Source organism: Penicillium cataractarum (genome assembly GCF_028827025.1).
Source record: "Penicillium cataractarum strain IBT 29864 chromosome Unknown utg000002l, whole genome shotgun sequence".
In the NCBI taxonomy this organism is placed as follows: domain Eukaryota; kingdom Fungi; phylum Ascomycota; class Eurotiomycetes; order Eurotiales; family Aspergillaceae; genus Penicillium; species Penicillium cataractarum.
The window spans coordinates 1,220,114-1,236,646 of record NW_026622738.1 but is presented as its reverse complement, the minus strand read 5'-3'; the positions used below and the strand labels follow the sequence as shown (position 1 = coordinate 1,236,646).

At 51.3% G+C, this 16,533-nt stretch overlaps 5 protein-coding genes across 5 annotated transcripts; 3 read left to right on the top strand and 2 right to left on the bottom strand.

Moving 5' to 3' along the window:
- Positions 1–1,837: 1,837 nt before the first annotated feature.
- N7496_002507 (uncharacterized protein) lies at positions 1,838–2,962 on the bottom strand (the record flags this gene model as incomplete). Its single annotated transcript, XM_056695438.1, has 1 exon — positions 1,838–2,962. The coding sequence occupies one exon, from the start codon at positions 2,960–2,962 to the stop codon at positions 1,838–1,840; it is 1,125 nt and encodes a 374-aa protein (XP_056557650.1).
- A 3,187-nt stretch (positions 2,963–6,149) lies between these two features.
- On the top strand, positions 6,150–7,703 carry wetA (developmental regulatory protein WetA; the record flags this gene model as incomplete). The annotated part of the gene is made up of 1 exon (XM_056695437.1): positions 6,150–7,703. One exon carries the CDS (start codon positions 6,150–6,152, stop codon positions 7,701–7,703), a length of 1,554 nt encoding a protein of 517 aa, XP_056557649.1.
- Positions 7,704–9,041: 1,338 nt separating this feature from the next.
- Positions 9,042–12,006, top strand: N7496_002505 (argonaute/piwi family protein; the record flags this gene model as incomplete). The annotated part of the gene is made up of 3 exons (XM_056695436.1): positions 9,042–9,187; positions 9,247–10,268; positions 10,331–12,006. 3 exons carry the CDS (start codon positions 9,042–9,044, stop codon positions 12,004–12,006), a joined length of 2,844 nt encoding a protein of 947 aa, XP_056557648.1.
- A 994-nt stretch (positions 12,007–13,000) lies between these two features.
- On the bottom strand, positions 13,001–13,761 carry N7496_002504 (uncharacterized protein; the record flags this gene model as incomplete). Its single annotated transcript, XM_056695435.1, has 3 exons — positions 13,001–13,377; positions 13,487–13,603; positions 13,695–13,761. 3 exons carry the CDS (start codon positions 13,759–13,761, stop codon positions 13,001–13,003), a joined length of 561 nt encoding a protein of 186 aa, XP_056557647.1.
- A 405-nt stretch (positions 13,762–14,166) lies between these two features.
- N7496_002503 (calponin homology domain protein) lies at positions 14,167–16,153 on the top strand (the record flags this gene model as incomplete). The annotated part of the gene is made up of 2 exons (XM_056695434.1): positions 14,167–14,333; positions 14,416–16,153. The coding sequence occupies 2 exons, from the start codon at positions 14,167–14,169 to the stop codon at positions 16,151–16,153; spliced, it is 1,905 nt and encodes a 634-aa protein (XP_056557646.1).
- Positions 16,154–16,533: the final 380 nt, after the last annotated feature.

The following is a 16,533-nucleotide window of genomic DNA, read 5'->3' as shown; positions in this document are numbered from 1 at the left end:
ATCTCCCACCGCATCGTGGGCTCAAGTAACGAGGAGGGGGGGGGGGGGCTAGATGTATCCGACAGCACTGCGTGCCTGTCTGTGCTCGTCTCGCCGTTAAGTGATCGACACCACCAAAAAATGGCAACTGGACACCTCCAACTTCCCATCCTCGAGTCACCGTCCGACCTGACCTGTCATAAGCGAGTGAAGTCACGCGATAACCATGCATGGGCAATGCAGGTATGTATTTGTAGGGTTTTGATGCATTCGAGTTGTTCGCGAGTATGCGGAAGAGCCAGCACCATATCCTTGGAGCTTCAATACAATCGACAATGTACCGTAGAAGACGCCACGGGAGGTCGCTAGTAGTCAGGATAGAAGTAGTCCCCCGCCACGGTAATTCCCTCCTTGCATACCAACTCCACTGATAGTCCCATCTCCGCCTGAGGGCATTCTCATTTGCAGGGGATATATATACCTCATCCAATGACCACAACCCTTCCCTCAACACGGAGTAGAATAAGTGCAACACGCAATTCCTTCCAACGCATCAAGTATAGACAGATAAAACCGCAAATCAATAGCCAAGAATATCGCTGGATACGTCTCCAAAGCATAGACCATGAGCACACACAACACCAGCCCATCCCTACCATTTAGGGAAGGAACCAAAAACAATTCTCCGAGGTCTGGACGTCCACTAACACTAGTAATATTCTGGCCACCGGATTTCCCGGGTCCTGTATCCGGGTGTCGAGGGTACAGTTTCACTTCCAGAGATGAGGGAAGGACGCGGAGGTGTCAGGGGTGAGACTACTCCAGACTGGAGGAAGTTAGCTTTAGCCTTCCGTGCCGTTGTTCGGGAGGGAAGTGGGGTGTGGCAAAGAGAGTTATAAGCATGGGAGATTGGGGATCAGAACCTGAAACACGAGGGTGTCTTTTGCTCTCGCCTTGAGGGCACGGGGAGAATGAAGGTAGAGGCTGGCCCGTGTGGTGAGATTCTAGACCGTTCTCTGGGGCGGTTTCGGGGTTGGAATTATGGAGGTGGGATTCGGAGTCTCAGATGTATATATCGCATGGAACGACAGTGAATACTGGTGAGATGGTTATTAGACAGTCGTGTCCAGGGCTAGATGCAATCCTCGGTAACTTCCGTTCTCCTTGAGGCGTTAGAGTAAGAGAGGCTATGAGAAGCTAGGTAAAAGATTTCTTAAGGTCTGGGTGACTGTTATAAGATGTTCTTGTAGGTAATAGCGTTCTAGACAGAAGAAGAATATCTACTTTCCTGGGTGGTTGCGGTAAACCAACGTCCTCCTCTTGCTTCAATGATCACAGCCCGAAAGATAATGCCCTGTCATAGTTCCCGCCGTCTACTAGCTCGGATGGTCATTCTTGGATTGAAGAGCTTCGGCCATTCTCGGACACAGCAGGTGAGCCAGAGGACTGGTAAAGAAGATGAGGAGCTAGCTCCACACTTGGTTAAGACGCTGGCAAAACACACATGGCGTGTAGGACCCTGCCAGTTAAGGCACGACGATAAGGATTCAGTGTCCAGGCAGATACAGGGGGAGCCACATGCTACCAGGTCTAGAGACCTTGACCTACTAGGATACTACTACAAAAACAAGGCGAAGTTGAAGATTCTTAAAATTTCAAGTGCTAGCTAGGCAAAGTACACGATGTAGAACCATGGCCCGCATTGCTGTTTTCAAAACCCGAATACTTTTCCTTTTCATGGTTGTTGTGAACCAGTGAAGACACGTCGCCTGTGGCGAATTCCGAAATAACCCCATTTTTCATAATCGTAAACTCATAGCTCTGTTTGTTTTTTTCAAGACCCTGAGCTGAATAGGGTCTAGGTAGAGGCAGGAAGGTCCTGCGTGCCGAGTGCTTGGACGATACCACCGGCAAGGAAGCTCATCTCGTCCGGACAGACATCGACTCGACCGTTGGCCAGACGATCAAGGAGGAAGTGCTCGACCTTGTCCAGAAGGACCTGATGATTCTTTTGGGTCAGGTCGAGAGAGTTGGGATTGGCTTGCCCGGCGGCGAGGGCGTCTTGCTTGCGGAGACCGACGAGGTCATCCAGCTCCGCCACGGAGAGGAGGTTGCGGAAGACTCCAATGACATGATTCTGAATCAGATCTAGGTACATACAAGGTGCGTCGTCTGGATGCATAGACTCGGTTTCGTGGCCCAGTCTGATGTTGTCTGCCTGCATGTGGATGTATGCTTTGTACTTGGCGTCGGCAATTCCATGAATGCCGTTCATGTATGCAACAAATAGCTGGCGATCCACATCAACTGCATCGGGAGTGAAATCCTCGGGATGGTTGGTACAAGTGCGCATGAACTCGTGGTGAGAATGGTCTTCATCGTCGCTGTCATCCTCTGAATGGAACGAAGAGCTCACAGAGCCCGATTGAAGGGCAAGCATCATCATCTCATGGCATGTCATTTGACTGTCAGAGATTTCATCCTCCTCCTCGAGACCAGGATTGTCGATGTACTCGATCTCGACAGCAAACCGAACAGAGGACTCGAAACCGATGAAAACATCATCGAAAGTATCGGTACGGTCTTCCCGGGTCTCAGGAACATCGTCCATGGTCTCCTCCCAGATAGAAAAATCGGACATGTCGTCATCGTCGTCCTCATCTTCATCATCCTCTGAGAGGGCATCATAATCGAATTCAATATCATCCGAGCCATATCCGGACTCGGATTCAGTATCATCAACTTCATCATGTATGTCAGAAGTGGAGTTCTTCAGGATCGACTTCAAGAACGGGTGGATAGTGGTGGCGCGCTTGTCGATAAAGGTCTCGACACTGGACTGCAGGGGAGCAGGATTGTTGGATGAGACAGACACCTCATCAGAACCGTAGCAACTGTCTTGGGAGAAGGACACTTCGAGGTGGGCGAAGGTGGAGGAAAGAGAATCCCATGACTCTCGGTGGGTGGCGTGAGTGGCGGCCATATTGGACGCTGGTGAATTTGCGAAGCAGTGAGACGACGAAGTTTCCTGGCAAGTTTCGAGCCCAGCTATGGCCAGGTTCGTCGCGATTGGGAAAGAAATGTTGGAGATTTAGTTGAAAATCGAGATAATAGAGTGGCGAGGAAAGCCTCGATTACACGGAGAGAGGTCCATGGTGAGAGGCACACGGTGATCGTGTGATCGCTTAAGGGAACTTGACGAGGCAGCCCTCAGCAAGAATAGTGTGAGAATACATGATGTGTGAGTGTAGTGTCGTTTTAAGTGGGTTGGTTTCGTCGAGGTCTTTCCTCTTGTGAATCGAGTCTTGGGAGAGTGGTTCGCTCAGATGTTGGACACGAGGCGATTGAAGCGGTAGATCCCGTCAGAGATGGGACGGGCGGAGGAGAAGGGACCTCTCAGAGTCGATGGTGTTGTGAGGTGAGAAGGAGGATGTGAAGGCCAAGGAGGTCGAGGTATTTTCGCGACGCGATGCAAGCGGCACCGGAATGTTAAGGGGGTGCGGCGGGGCCTTCACGCTGGTGGATGATCGTGATACGATCTGCGAGAAGACGGGGAGTTTGAACAAGATGATGAGGCGGGGAGTGGGTTGAAGAGGAGAAGAGTGTGGGACAGTGAGGAGAAGTCAAGATGACCGAGGTGAGAACCCACGTTTCGCGGGGTGCCTTCTCAGAGGGGTCGTTGAGTCACCGGCAAAACTTCGTTGGTCTGCGGCAACCGTCGGAGAGGCGAAGAGGAACGGCGAAAGATAGTCTCAGCAGCAAGATGGGTGAGCGAACTGAGTCTAGATAATGGTCATGAGGTTGTTGGAGAAACAAGCAAAGATGACAAAAGCAGATTATTCTTTCAGCTGACCCTGTTTCTTCGCTGTTCGGTGGTCGCCTCACGGGTTCTCGTCATTCTGAGTCAGCCGCCGCTCCGATTCCTCCGATCCGCGGCTCAATTGCCGACAAACTGGACAGTTTCACAGGAGGGGATCAGTCTATTCGCAGAAGACTGGTCTATTGATTTCCCTTGGCCGCTATTTTTGTGATATCCTTGAAGAGTACAAAGACCGAGGGGCCTCGGACAAGGTGTCAACTAACTATCCGATACAGGTTCGACGGTCTTCTAGAAGGGGACTGCCGGGGTTATGATTACAATCACTCTAGGAAGATCACCTCGCTCGTCGACTGCTTGATAACTCGTTCTCGGGTTTGAACTGGCACATTGTGTTGTTTAAAGAGGGCTTTACTTTGCTTTTTTCAGAGTTTCTTTCCCCAACGTGGCTGAGATGGGTGTCGCGCCCAAGGACCGCCTGACTGTTTACCAAGTCCAGTTTACAATGATGGTACCACTGCCCAAGTGCATCAAACGAGTATTTGATCATGGTAACACCCATCCAGCGCCTCATGCTAGCCTCAATGTACGCGTTGGCTGAGGAACCGAGGTGCCGATGTTGGAGATTTGTTTGGCGACTAGATTGGAGAGACGTGCCTTAACATTGCACTATTGATCTCCCAGGAATATCAAGGCTAGCGACTTACCTTACAAGGCTTACATGCATTAACACATTTCAAACGAGATACCAGGACAATGCCGACTCCTTTCCCAAATTAGTCGGGCGTGTACCAGCGCCCACACGTCATCGCGCGCCCAACTCCCGGCCCTCGTACAAAGAACCTCTCTGTTTTCGATGTTTTGTCTCTAAAATAACATCCAGTCACGAATCAGCAATGCTTGTCCGGATCTGGCTAACGGTAGTCTGAGAAAACAAGGATACCCAAGGAACTGACACTTCCCCCTGTCGCGATGCCCTGGACTGCGCTTTGACTCGTGATCCTGTGCAAAGAAGGTTCCTTCAAGGCATGGCTTGAACAATGAAAGACTGATGTTTTCGATCATTTATTATTCAGTGATCATCAGCCACGATGATCTGAAAGGGTGGATAATTATAGAAATGAGCTTCAATTCGAGAAGAGCCAACCACAGGCTCGTCTTGAACGATGATCCCCTGCAGATCGGAGCTTTCTTTTTCTGCACTATACTTGGACCAAAGCTTCCACCCGCCAAACTACCTTCTCGAATGCCAAAGGATTGTTCGTTGCATTGTTGGAGCGGGCGTGACATTCCATCCAGCCTTCAAACATGCCCGGTCCACATTCCAGTCATATCAGCGCCCTGGTATTGGGTAACGCTACAACGTCCAGTCTCTCCACGGATGGGTTTTTTGTACTAGCTAATAATGATCGAACAGAAGAGAGTGGGAGGATAAGCTCGTATCAGGTCCGTGTCAAGTCTGCAACAGATCCGCTGGGTAACTCCGAGGCAGCCGAAGTTGAGCCATTGACGATTATCTCACCACTGTCATGACGCATACACTGAAGAGAGGAGGGGGAAACGATTCTTGGTGACCCACCGGGCCTATGTAGTCAATGGGCGTTGCTTCCTCCTGGACGGCTCGGCGAGTCCCCCGATCCATTGCTTTACACTCTTGTATGCCACCATAGGAGGACGATGTTAATGGAGGGTGTTGATTTGACATGCCTAATCTCTCTTTTCCACCCCACACCCGCCACGGTGACTTATTCAAAATCCCTGCTTCTGGTTTAGTTGAGGGAGGGTTGCATTCCCACGGGTGGCTATCCGAACGGACATCCACCATGGGGGTGGGACACTGTTTGGGAGGCTCCAGTAGTTCGCCAGACTACCGGGCCTCACGATTGGTCTATCTCGTTTGAGGGAGCTCTCTGGCATTCCTTTGGAGACTGGTGGAGTCGATTATGGGCCAACCGGGTCATTCACAGCACATTCTTGATACCTCTTGGCCAGTCCATTGGAATGTGTGCAGAAAGTCCGAGGCTGGGGCACTGCCAGTCCTTCAAATAGTCGCCTCGAGCTGTTTGCTTGCTTTGCTTTCTTTGCATACTCAGCAGTGTTTTCATCAATTGCCAAACAGTCAAACAACAATCTCTTTGGTTTGCACTTTTGTTCTGCATATCTGCATTTGCATACTTTGCATTTAGATCTCTCTTGCATACCCGGACGATCTCCGCGGATCTCCGATTTCTCCGCCTCCAGCCCTAATCAAATCAGCACCGTTCAGCCGCGGTTCGTTGGATTTCTTTGGCTGCCAATCATCATTTGTCCTGCTGCTCACCTGCCGTGGCCGCAAACGGAAACTCAAAGCAAGATGTTCGCTCAACCATTCGATCACTCTTTCAATGATCTATTCAACCAATACGTCAATATGGATACCTCTGCCCCCGATTACAAGGATCCCATGCTCTCGAGTCATTTTGACCAGCTCTTCCCGTTGGAGTCTCTATCAAGCGATTGTGGCGATCTCTCCCCCACCGTCTCCACTTCTAAACGCCATCCCCAGTCGCCGCAACCTTGGAGTCAAGACTGGTCCCTGCAGGACGACAGCTCGGCTGGCGATCATTTCGCTTTTCAAGACACCGTTCATCCCTCTGCCATCTCAGACCTGGGATTGAACAACTTTGAAGCCTCTTCTCGTCCTGCTGCTCCTACCCGAATTTCTACTGCTTCTCCCTCCACTCCTCCGGCTACTCCCCAGCGCAAGGCAAACAAGAGCGCTCTCCTTACCCCCAAGTCCATCCGTCATCGTGATCCGAATGAGCGTCGAGCCCTACTACGCAAGCAAAGTTTCTCCCCTAGCTTGATGCGATCTTCTATCCAAAAAGGAAGAATGGCGTATCCAGAGGCCTGGGCCCAGAGAATCCAAAACTTCACCCTAACTGGCTCTGATGATCGTCTTCCTTTGTCTCCCCCGCCTTCCGATGTTCTTATCCAACACGAGAACATGACTGGCGACACCACCACAATGAATCACCCCCGAAACTCTGCAGAGATGGCTGCTCAATATGATGCGCGCCTCTTCCACCAATCTCCAGCCGTCTCTATGCCATCTCCTTCGGCTAGCGCCCTTGCCCGTCATCAGCAACACTACATGAACCACCCTGGCTCCTCGGCTCTGACCGATTCGAGCCCTCCTTCTGCAGATGAAATCTTCTCTTCATCACACTCCTCAGATCCTCACTCTATTTCCTCATGGCAATCAGACTCCCTCGCCACCTCTCTCTCCTTTACTCCCGATCTCCAGAGCCACGACGCACAATGGTGGTCTCCTATGCCCACTCGAGTCGCTCAACAACAGACCAACTACCAAACTATGGTCACATCACCCACCCCTCAACGCTCTTTGCAAACCGTCGCAGCCCAAAATGACATGATGCAAGGAGGACTGATGATCCAAATGGATCCCTCTTTTGACATGCCTGGCGAATCCTCCATGCTCCCCATGAACAACCAGAAGTTCATGGCTCCTTTCACCGCTCCTCAAGTTCACAACATCTCCCGCTCCCCATCACTCTCTCCTACGGCCGGCTCTTCACCAAAGGATACCCGCAATGGTGTCAAGGGGAACCACAGCCGCAAGCACAGTCGCAAACTCTCGGGTCAAAGCATGACCGCACCCAAGCCTGCAAAGAGCTCCACTAGCCCCCGTGGAGCAAACAAGTCTGTCAGTGTATCATTTGTCAACTTCACTGCCCATGACAGCAAGAAGATCCTCACTGGTGTCGCTCCCTCTGGTAGCTCCAAGACAAAAGCCCGTCGGGAGCAGGAGGCCAAGGACCGCCGCCGCAAATTGAGTGAGGCTGCCCTTCGTGCCGTTCGCAATGCCGGCGGTGATGTCGAGGCTTTGGAAGCCGTGTTGTGTTAAACTGCATATTTCTATTCCTTTACATTCTTGATTGTGTTCCCATTGCCTTGATATCTCTGTACGTTTTAGCCGGTGTTTTTTGTGGGATCTTTTGTATCATTGGGAATATCTGTTGTGAAGGTCTGGTTTGGTGTTTGGTTTGTTTTCTCACTGCGTTTTCAGCTTTGGTCTTTGGGTTATACTCCAAAATGTTAGATTTACTCCTACATAATGTTTAGACACATTCATCGATGTCTAATATCAAAAGATTTTGAACTTCAAGCCCCCTATCCAGTTGCGTATTATTGTGATGAGTCCAGACTTGAACATGCTAACCATTCTTCCAGTGCTAAACTTGCTCTAAACTTGATCGGACCCTTTTTTCCAGGGGCCTCGAGTCGCCAGCTTTCCAATGGTGTATAGCAGTGTCCAGTACTGATACTTTTTTCCATACCAGATCAGTTGATCGCTAACTTTTCTCGGAATTCTACACCATCCTTCCTTCTTCTTCCTTTCATATCACACACACTCTCGAACACACAGTTTCCAGAGCTCACACACACAAGTTTCTAGGCGTGGCTGTCTTGGGCCTCATCAAGGTATGTCAATCTCCATTTCATGCTCAAATTGCTATGTCAAACCCTGCCAGTTGATCACCATCCTATTATCTACAATTCAAAACATCTTCACTGCTATTTGTCAAACTGCATTCTCCACTTTACTGGGGACGTTTCTTACGCCCCTGGTTCTCTCAATTCCTGGTCAATACAGCCAGTCTCAGTGACCAAGTGCTACTGCCATTGACTCAGTGTGTTCCTTCCCCCTATGTCCCACAAGCCCTAATTTCCCAATTCTACCTCCCTCATTTGCTCTGGCATCCGGAACTTGCTCAATTGCTTCCGTTGCTATCCAGCCCGTTCCGGCAACCGCTTTTCACGATTATTTGCTGCCATTGAATCCAAACAACACGTCCTGCCTATCACAATATTTGCTATCCTGCCTCATGAGCAATTCGTTTGTCGTTCGAGGGAAGCTTCCGGGGCGGACTGGCTGACAATTGCCTTAGACATAAATACCTTGACTCGACTTGGAGTCCTCTTCTCTTTTCCTCCCTCGTTCACACATATCTCTATCCTCCTCATCCTCTACTTCCTTCCTTCGACTCTTCCTCTCCGAGGATCTCACACTGGGCAATCAAGGTCCCAGACTTGTGACAGATCTTCTCCCACTTACTCAAAGCACCTTCCCTCTACACCTTCACGACATACATTTGTCTCCTTCCCATTCATCACTTCCACATTTATCCGAAAAATCCACTTTCCCCCCTTCCTTACTCCAGACCAGTGAACACACGTCACAATGTCTGGATCCTATCGTGGTTCTTCGGGTCGTGGTGGCTCAAGCCGTGGTGACCTGCCCTACCGAGGTGGCCGAGGTGGTGGTCAAAGTGGTGGCCGTGGTGGTTTTCAAGGTGGTGGAGGTCGCTCCGGTCCTCCCGATTCTGGGTAAGTAAATACAATCATTCTGTTCCTTTTTTGATGAATATACTAACATCTTTTTACAGTCGAATGCTCCAGGGAGATCCACAACCCTCGCAATCTAGTCACAAATTCGAGGACCAATGGATTGCCGTTTCCAAGGCACCAAGTCGACCCAAAACTGGCGAGATGGCTACGCGTCCTGCCTATGGTACCAAGGGAAAGCCCCTGGTCGTGCGTGCCAACTACTTCGATCTGGAATTGAATCCCAATATCAAGTTCCACTCCTACATTGCCAAGATCACCCCGGAACCGAAGATCAAGCGACACTTGCTCCAGATCTGGGACCATCTCCTTGCGATTCCAAAAATTGCCAAAGCTGGTGGTGCATCAGACAAGGCCGGTGAATTGGTGACTGTGGGAAGCCTTGGAACAGTGCCTGCCCTTACAGTCAATATCCCCGACGGCGATCGTGATCCTAAGGTTTACTCGGTCCAACTGACTCTAAACGATGTGATCGACCACAAAGGTATCCTCGGTCGTCTCCGCGATCTCAATGAGCGGGGCGGCGTTACCGGCGAGGCTATTATGGTTCGGCTCCTGAACATCCTTATGGCTGCCTATCCCGGCAAAGACAGTGGCGTCGTCACTCTGGGCAAGGGTAGTAACAACAAGTTTTACTGGACCGACCGCCGTAAACAGTCCCAAGAGCTTCCCGGTGGTCTGGAGTGCCTCCGTGGTTACTATGCTAGCGTGCGCCTTGCTGCTGGCCGTATCCTGCTCAACTTGAGCGTCAACCACAGCGCGTTCTACCGCCCTGGTCCGTTGGAAAATTTGTGGGAGGCATTTTTGAAGGTTTATGGCCCCGATCGTCTGCTCTTCGGCAGATACGTCAAGACACTCAGAGTTCAGTGCACCCACCTCAAGGACGACGACGAAAAGAAGGGAAAGGTTCCTCGTGTCAAGACCATCTGGGGTCTCGCAGAGAGGGATGATGGAAAGGACGAACTTCTCAAGCCCGAGGTTCCCGATTACGGGGCTGACGCTAACAATGTCAAGTTCTACATTGATAAGAGAAAGATCACCGTCGCCCAGTACTTCATGGAGAGTAAGTATAAAACCTCCGAACCGCATCCTCTGAAAGATGACTGTGCTAACAAGGCTCGGCAGAATACAACATTGCTGTGACAGCTGGCTTGCCAGTGGTGAACGTCGGCAACAAAGCTAGACCCGTCTATCTCCCCATGGATGTCTTGATAATCCCCGAAGGTCGAGTCTTCCGTGGCGAGCTGAGTACTGGTCAGCGCCAGGGTATTATCGGGTTCAGTTGCCGGGTACCCGCACAGAATTACGACTCGATCATGGACCACGGCCTGGATATTGTTGGAGCAAAGGGTGACAAATCAAAGGACCATGGGATTAAGATCGATCCTAACATGCTTGCTGTGCCGGCTCGGATTCTAAGCGCTCCTACCTTGAAGTATGCAAAGGGAAAGCAGGCACCTGCAGAAGGCCAGTGGAATCTTGTTGGAAGGATCTTTAACAAATGCGCCAAAATTACACGTTGGGTTGGTGTCGTCTTGTCGACGAGCGCTCCTCCTCCCAGTGATGCTCTGGTCGATTTCCAAAAGTTCGCAGAGGGCATGAAGCGTTGCGGCATGACGGTGGAAGGCCTGATGAAGGATATTCTCTACGTCAAGCTTGACGCGAGGAATCATAGGGACCATCTCCCAAAGATCGACAATATGTTCACCAAGTTGAAAGGCTTTAATGTCGACCTTGCTGTCATTGTCATGCCCCTGGGGATGGATCGGGTCTTCGACCATATTAAGTGGCGTGCAGATACCACCGAGGGTATTGTGACTCTCTGTTGCAATACCAGGAAGTTCTTTGTGGACAAGGGCAAGAACAATGATCAGTACTGGGCCAACAATGCCATGAAGGTCAACCTTCGCTTGGGAGGTGTTAACCAGGCCCTCGACCTGCCTCCATCATCATTGATTTCGGCAGGGAAGACTATGGTTGTCGGTCTGGACGTGACCCACCCTTCCCCTACTGATCCCGAAACGTTCCCCAGCATTGCTTCCATCGTCGCCAGCACCGATAAGACCATGGGTCAGTGGCCCGGCCAAGTTAAGATCCAAGAGCGCCGCGTGGAGAACGTTGTTGACTTGGCTGAGCTTATGAAGGCCCGTCTTCACCGTTGGAAGAAAGAAAACAAGAACGCATTGCCTGAGAACATTGTGATCTTCCGTGATGGTGTCAGCGAAGGCCAGTACGAAATGGTTCTGACAGATGAGCTGGTGAAAGTCAAGAAGGGTTGCTCGGTGCTCTATTCCGGTAAACAGCCTAACATCACGATCCTGGTTGGTGGAAAGCGTCACAATACCCGATTTTTCCCCACCAAGCAAGGTGACATGGATAGAAAGGCGAACTGCAAGAACGGCCTTGTGGTTGACCGAGTCATCACCCGCCCTCACCTTTGGGATTTCTACCTTCAGGCGCAGGCTCCGCTGCAGGGTTCGGCTCGTTCGGCCCACTATGTCGTTATTTGGGACGAGATCTTTATCAACCCTAACATGGTCCCTCTGGTTGGCAGGAACCCTGCTGATGCCATTCAAGAGCTGACCCACAACATCTGTTACATGATGGGTCGTTGCACTCGCGCTATCAGCTACAGCACTCCTGCTTTCCTGGCTGATCGGTTTGCTGATCGTGCTCGCAAGTATGTCCGTGCCTATTACTACGAGCACCAGATGACCCGTGGAAACGTCCGCCCGCCTGCTCCTGGGGATGCAGTCACTCGTCTGGCGCCTAACCTCTCGGAGACTATGGTCTACATCTAGAGCATGCATTGCAGAGCCCTTGTCTTCTGCTTGCGCTTGATCATCAGTTTACCTTGCATATTCTTATCCTCTTGAAGCTGAAGTTGCATCGTGTCCATCAAAATGTCGGCACTCGAACACATGCTCGTCGATTTGCTTTACCACTGAGAAAAGACCAAAAAAAAAGGCGGGTATTATTTGGCAAGAGCAATTTAGCTCAGCCTTGGAGAAAACACGAAGACCAAAAGCATACGGAAAAGGTGGAAAACTTACAAAAAGAAGGGATGGTGATGTCTTTTGACATTGATTAACATGTTTTGCTAATTTTTGCTTTCGCGATTGATTTTTTGATGCGTTCTTAAAACTAGAAAAATACAAAAAAAGGCCTTCGGGCCCCCAAAATCTTGTACATTTCCACTTTGTAGGTAGTAGTAGACTAGGATTTTAGGACTGGATCTACAAGAAATACTGGTGATTCGAAGCCTTAGAGTTGATCGGGGGTTAAGCTTGTGTATGAGATATGTAGAAAGTTCAATTAATGTACAATGGGCCGAATATCGACCTGCAGAATCTTACATAGTTCAAGAGAGGAGTGTGCGGCTTGAGGAGTGATCTTGACGCTGCAGCATTACAGCAGAACTCATCCGCAGTGGTTCAATGGCTGCATCGTACAAGACGCTCCTTCAGATTCGTCACCACTGCGACCCACGCGTTTTTGATGAAGGAGACATAACGACGACTTCCACTGGCAGTATTTTATGATAGGAGCCCCCTAGTTTGCAGAGGTTCAATGACTGCGCATGGCTTGCAGCAAGTCTTCCAAAAGGACCCTGTAACTTATACATTCCCGCGAAAGCACCCATGCTCGAAAGAAATACCCGTGTCGAGGCGTTAGAAACTCTCTGGGTCTTAGGGAGTATGCGGGAAATTGCCGTCCAGTTCGCAACCCAAAGATCCTCGCTCAAGACCAAAATTTCACCTATATTGGCGCTAGATCCTGTTTCTGGGTCACGTTTCACCGCTTTGATGAAGGGGTCCATGACTCTGGCTGCCAGGTGTCTCCAGGATTACCGGGGTTCGCCTTCGCCCACGGATCCTCCTTCGGGGCCTTCGGTTTGGCAGATGCAGGTTTGGGGGTAGGAGTCGGGGGTGTGGATGTCGAGGTTTCTGGAGGAGACTCGGTGGTCGGATTCACCGAGGGTTTAGCGGGTTCTGTGGGTGGTAGTGGTTGTTGGGTCTTTGGTTTGTCAAGGAAAGACGGCTTGCTGGCCCAGCGTTCATCTGCAAGTCGAGCGAGGTGCTTGATCTGCGCTTGGCGAACCAAGTCCTGCTGCTGTTCTTCAAGACTCGGCGGATCTTGTCGAACATATCGAAGCCATTGATGCCATTGTGCTATCGAGTCAAAAAGAGTCAGCGATATTTCTTCCGGCAGTGGTTTTGTTTGGAGCTGGAGGAGTGATTGTGGCGAACCGCGGACCTCCCCGGAGGCGATAGAACTAACGTGTGACTTGGACATCTCCGTAATGTGTCTTGGGATCGAATTTCACAATCCGGCGGAATCGGTTGGCATTCGCAACGTCCTTGAACTCCCAGAAAGTATTTCCGGCGAGGTCTTGGCCTAGAAAGGGAATGGTCAGCAAGATCGGCGAATTTCCATGGGCAAGCGCATCCAGCAGGAAGACAAGGAAGCGAATGAAAGTGACACTCACCGACCAAGAAAGATCGTCGCCAGGGTAGCCGAAGGCTCTTCCACTTGAACCAGAGACTGTTCACCATTGTGATGTTGCGACGCGGCGCTAGGTAAGGAGGAGGCGTGGAGAAAAAGTGGTTCGCGGGTAAAAAGAAGCAGAACGTCAGGAACGTCATCGGCGGAGCCGAAATAAACAGCCCCGAGCATTCCATTCCACTTACTTCCCCTTAACTCTCCTTTTCTCTCCCCCTCCAAGCCGCTTTATTCGGATTCCTTTTGTGATTTGAACTTTGGAATTCTTTCGCACTTGGACTACTTAAACTACTTCCCCCTTTACTCTCCTCTGCTACCCAACCCCAACTCCCCACCCTTGGGGCCGATCAGGCACATTCGCACGCATACGGATACATAGTCAGACTAGAACTGACACTTGTCTACTCATTACAACACAACGGGGTATCTGGCCGCAGACCGATGATTCAAATCTCATCATGGCTTCTGTGACTTCACTGGACAAAGACTTGCGCAACTTGCGACTGTCCCGCTATACCCCGCAGGCAGCCGCGGAGGTACGCGACTGGATTGAGGAGGTACTACGGGAGAAACTGCCATCCAGCGATCTGTTGGAAGGGTTGAAGGATGGTGTGGCCCTTTGCAAGTGAGTATGAACTGGAGGATTTTTGACGCTATTGTATGGATCCCCAGAATTGAAACCTTGACTGACGCCCCTTTCCTTCAAGGCTGGTCAATCTGGCTGTGTCACCAGGCGTGAAGTATAAGCCGTCAGGGATGCCATTCGTACAGATGGAGAACATCTCGCATTTCCTGCGTGCATGCCAAATGGCCCCTCTGAACCTACCTCCACACGACGTTTTCCTCACAGTCGATCTCTACGAATCCAAAGATCCGGCCCAAGTCCTTCAGTGCTTAGCGGCATTTAGCCGCCGAGCGAACGCCCTCGCCCCTAACAAGTTTCCCCGGACCGTCGGCCCCCAAAGCAAGCGTGGCGTGATTAGTCCGAATGCTACCGGCTCATCAGGCAGTGGCTCGTTTACTCGGAATGGACGGGCTTCGAGTAACGCTAGCGATGCGAACCCGTCGGGGTCATATAGCTCTTGGAGCAAGAGGGGCGACGAGGGCGCTACTTCGCCGGCTTGGAATATTCATCAATACGGCTACATGGGTGGTGCCAGCCAGGGTAATCAAGGCATTGCGTTCGGTGCTCGGCGACAGATCACTACACCGGGGCCAGCCGTGCCTAGTCTAGCGGAGAAGGAGAAGCGCAGACGGGAGGAGGAAGAGAGAATCCGCCAGGAAAATGCGGATAGAGAGGAGGCTGAACGCATCCGCCAGCAACAGCAGGAGGAAGAAGAGGCCCGAGCCAAGGCCGAGGAACAACGTCGTTGGGAAGAAGAGACAGCCCGTATGAGGGAGAAGGAACGGCAGCAGATGGAAATGGAAAAGAAGCGCTGGGATGAGGAAAAGCGCCAGTGGGAAGAAGAAGAGCAACGCCGCGTTGCAGAAGAAAAAGCAGCCGAGGAGCGTCTCGACCAAGAGCGACAGCGTCGACGGGGTGCTAACGATGCTCGTCTCAATGGCCAGTTCCTCAGTCAATACCAGGCTGACCAACCCCGCAGCGTCAGTACCGGCAATGCAGCTGGTCTACCTGAGGAGACCCCGGAAAGCCGCCGTATCAAAGAGCTTGAGCGCGAGTTGGCCCTGGCCAAAGAGAGAGAGCAACAATACCAGAGCGAACGGCAAAGCGTTCAGCCTCAAGAGCCCCAGCCTCTCAGTCAGAACCGCCAACGCCCGGCGCCCGTGCCTCCTAAGCCAAGCTACGATCTCTCCTCGCTGGAACAGGAACGGCGCATGCTCCGTGGAGAATGGCTGAGGAACCAGGAAATGCCAGCAGCTTCTGAAGAACCCGAGACAGCAGAGGAGGAACAGGCGCCCCCTCCACCGCCTCGTCCACTCCCCGAGCCTGTTGCATCGCCCAAGCCAGCACTTCCGGCCCGCGATCTTCCTGCAGCTCCACGTCCCTTGCCAGACCCGGTAGCATACACAGCTAGCCGCGGTCGTGAGAATCGAGTCGACCGTTTCCTTTCGTCGAACCCGGCACCGCAGGCTCCTGCACCCTCTACCCACCGGCCACAGGACTACAGCACTACATCCGAAGTTGACGCAGAGAACAAGCGCCGCATTGAATCTCAAGAGAAGACTCGTGCTGGTGGGTGGGCTTCCAAGTCACTTCTGGAGCGTGAGATGGAGCGCGAACGTGAGCGCCAGCGCGAGTGGGAAGAGAACCAGAAGCAAACCCAAGCTGCTGCGCGCGATCCTAGCATGGGTTCTGGCCCAGGTCAAAGCTGGGATGTTCACCAATATGGCTACATGGGCGGCGACAACCAGAATCGTGGTGGCACAGGCCTCGGGATTGGAGGTGCCAGGCGACAAATCATTGGACCTCGACCTCCACCATGAGCAGCTACCGTGTCCTGTCTTCTCTATTCAACCTAGGAGACTATTTTCTATCTGCCCCTTTGTTCCCCTTATCTTCTTATTTCTATCTTCTATTACTCAGCTGGAAGGATTTCTCCCTTGTTCTATTTTGCGTTGGCGACTGGGTGGATTGGTGGATTTTCTTTCTTGTGGTGTGATCGGCCTATCTGGAAACGGCACTTTCATTTTATGCTGATTTTCCTGTGGTTTGCTGTTAGTGGCTATGGAAGCAATTCCTTCTGTAGATAGCATAAAGTATACTTGACCATCGATTATTCCAAACCCGCACTCTTTCATACAAGTTTGTAAATTCCAAGGAAAGACACTAAGCATTATCAAATGGCCTGAGAAGAACATAGCAG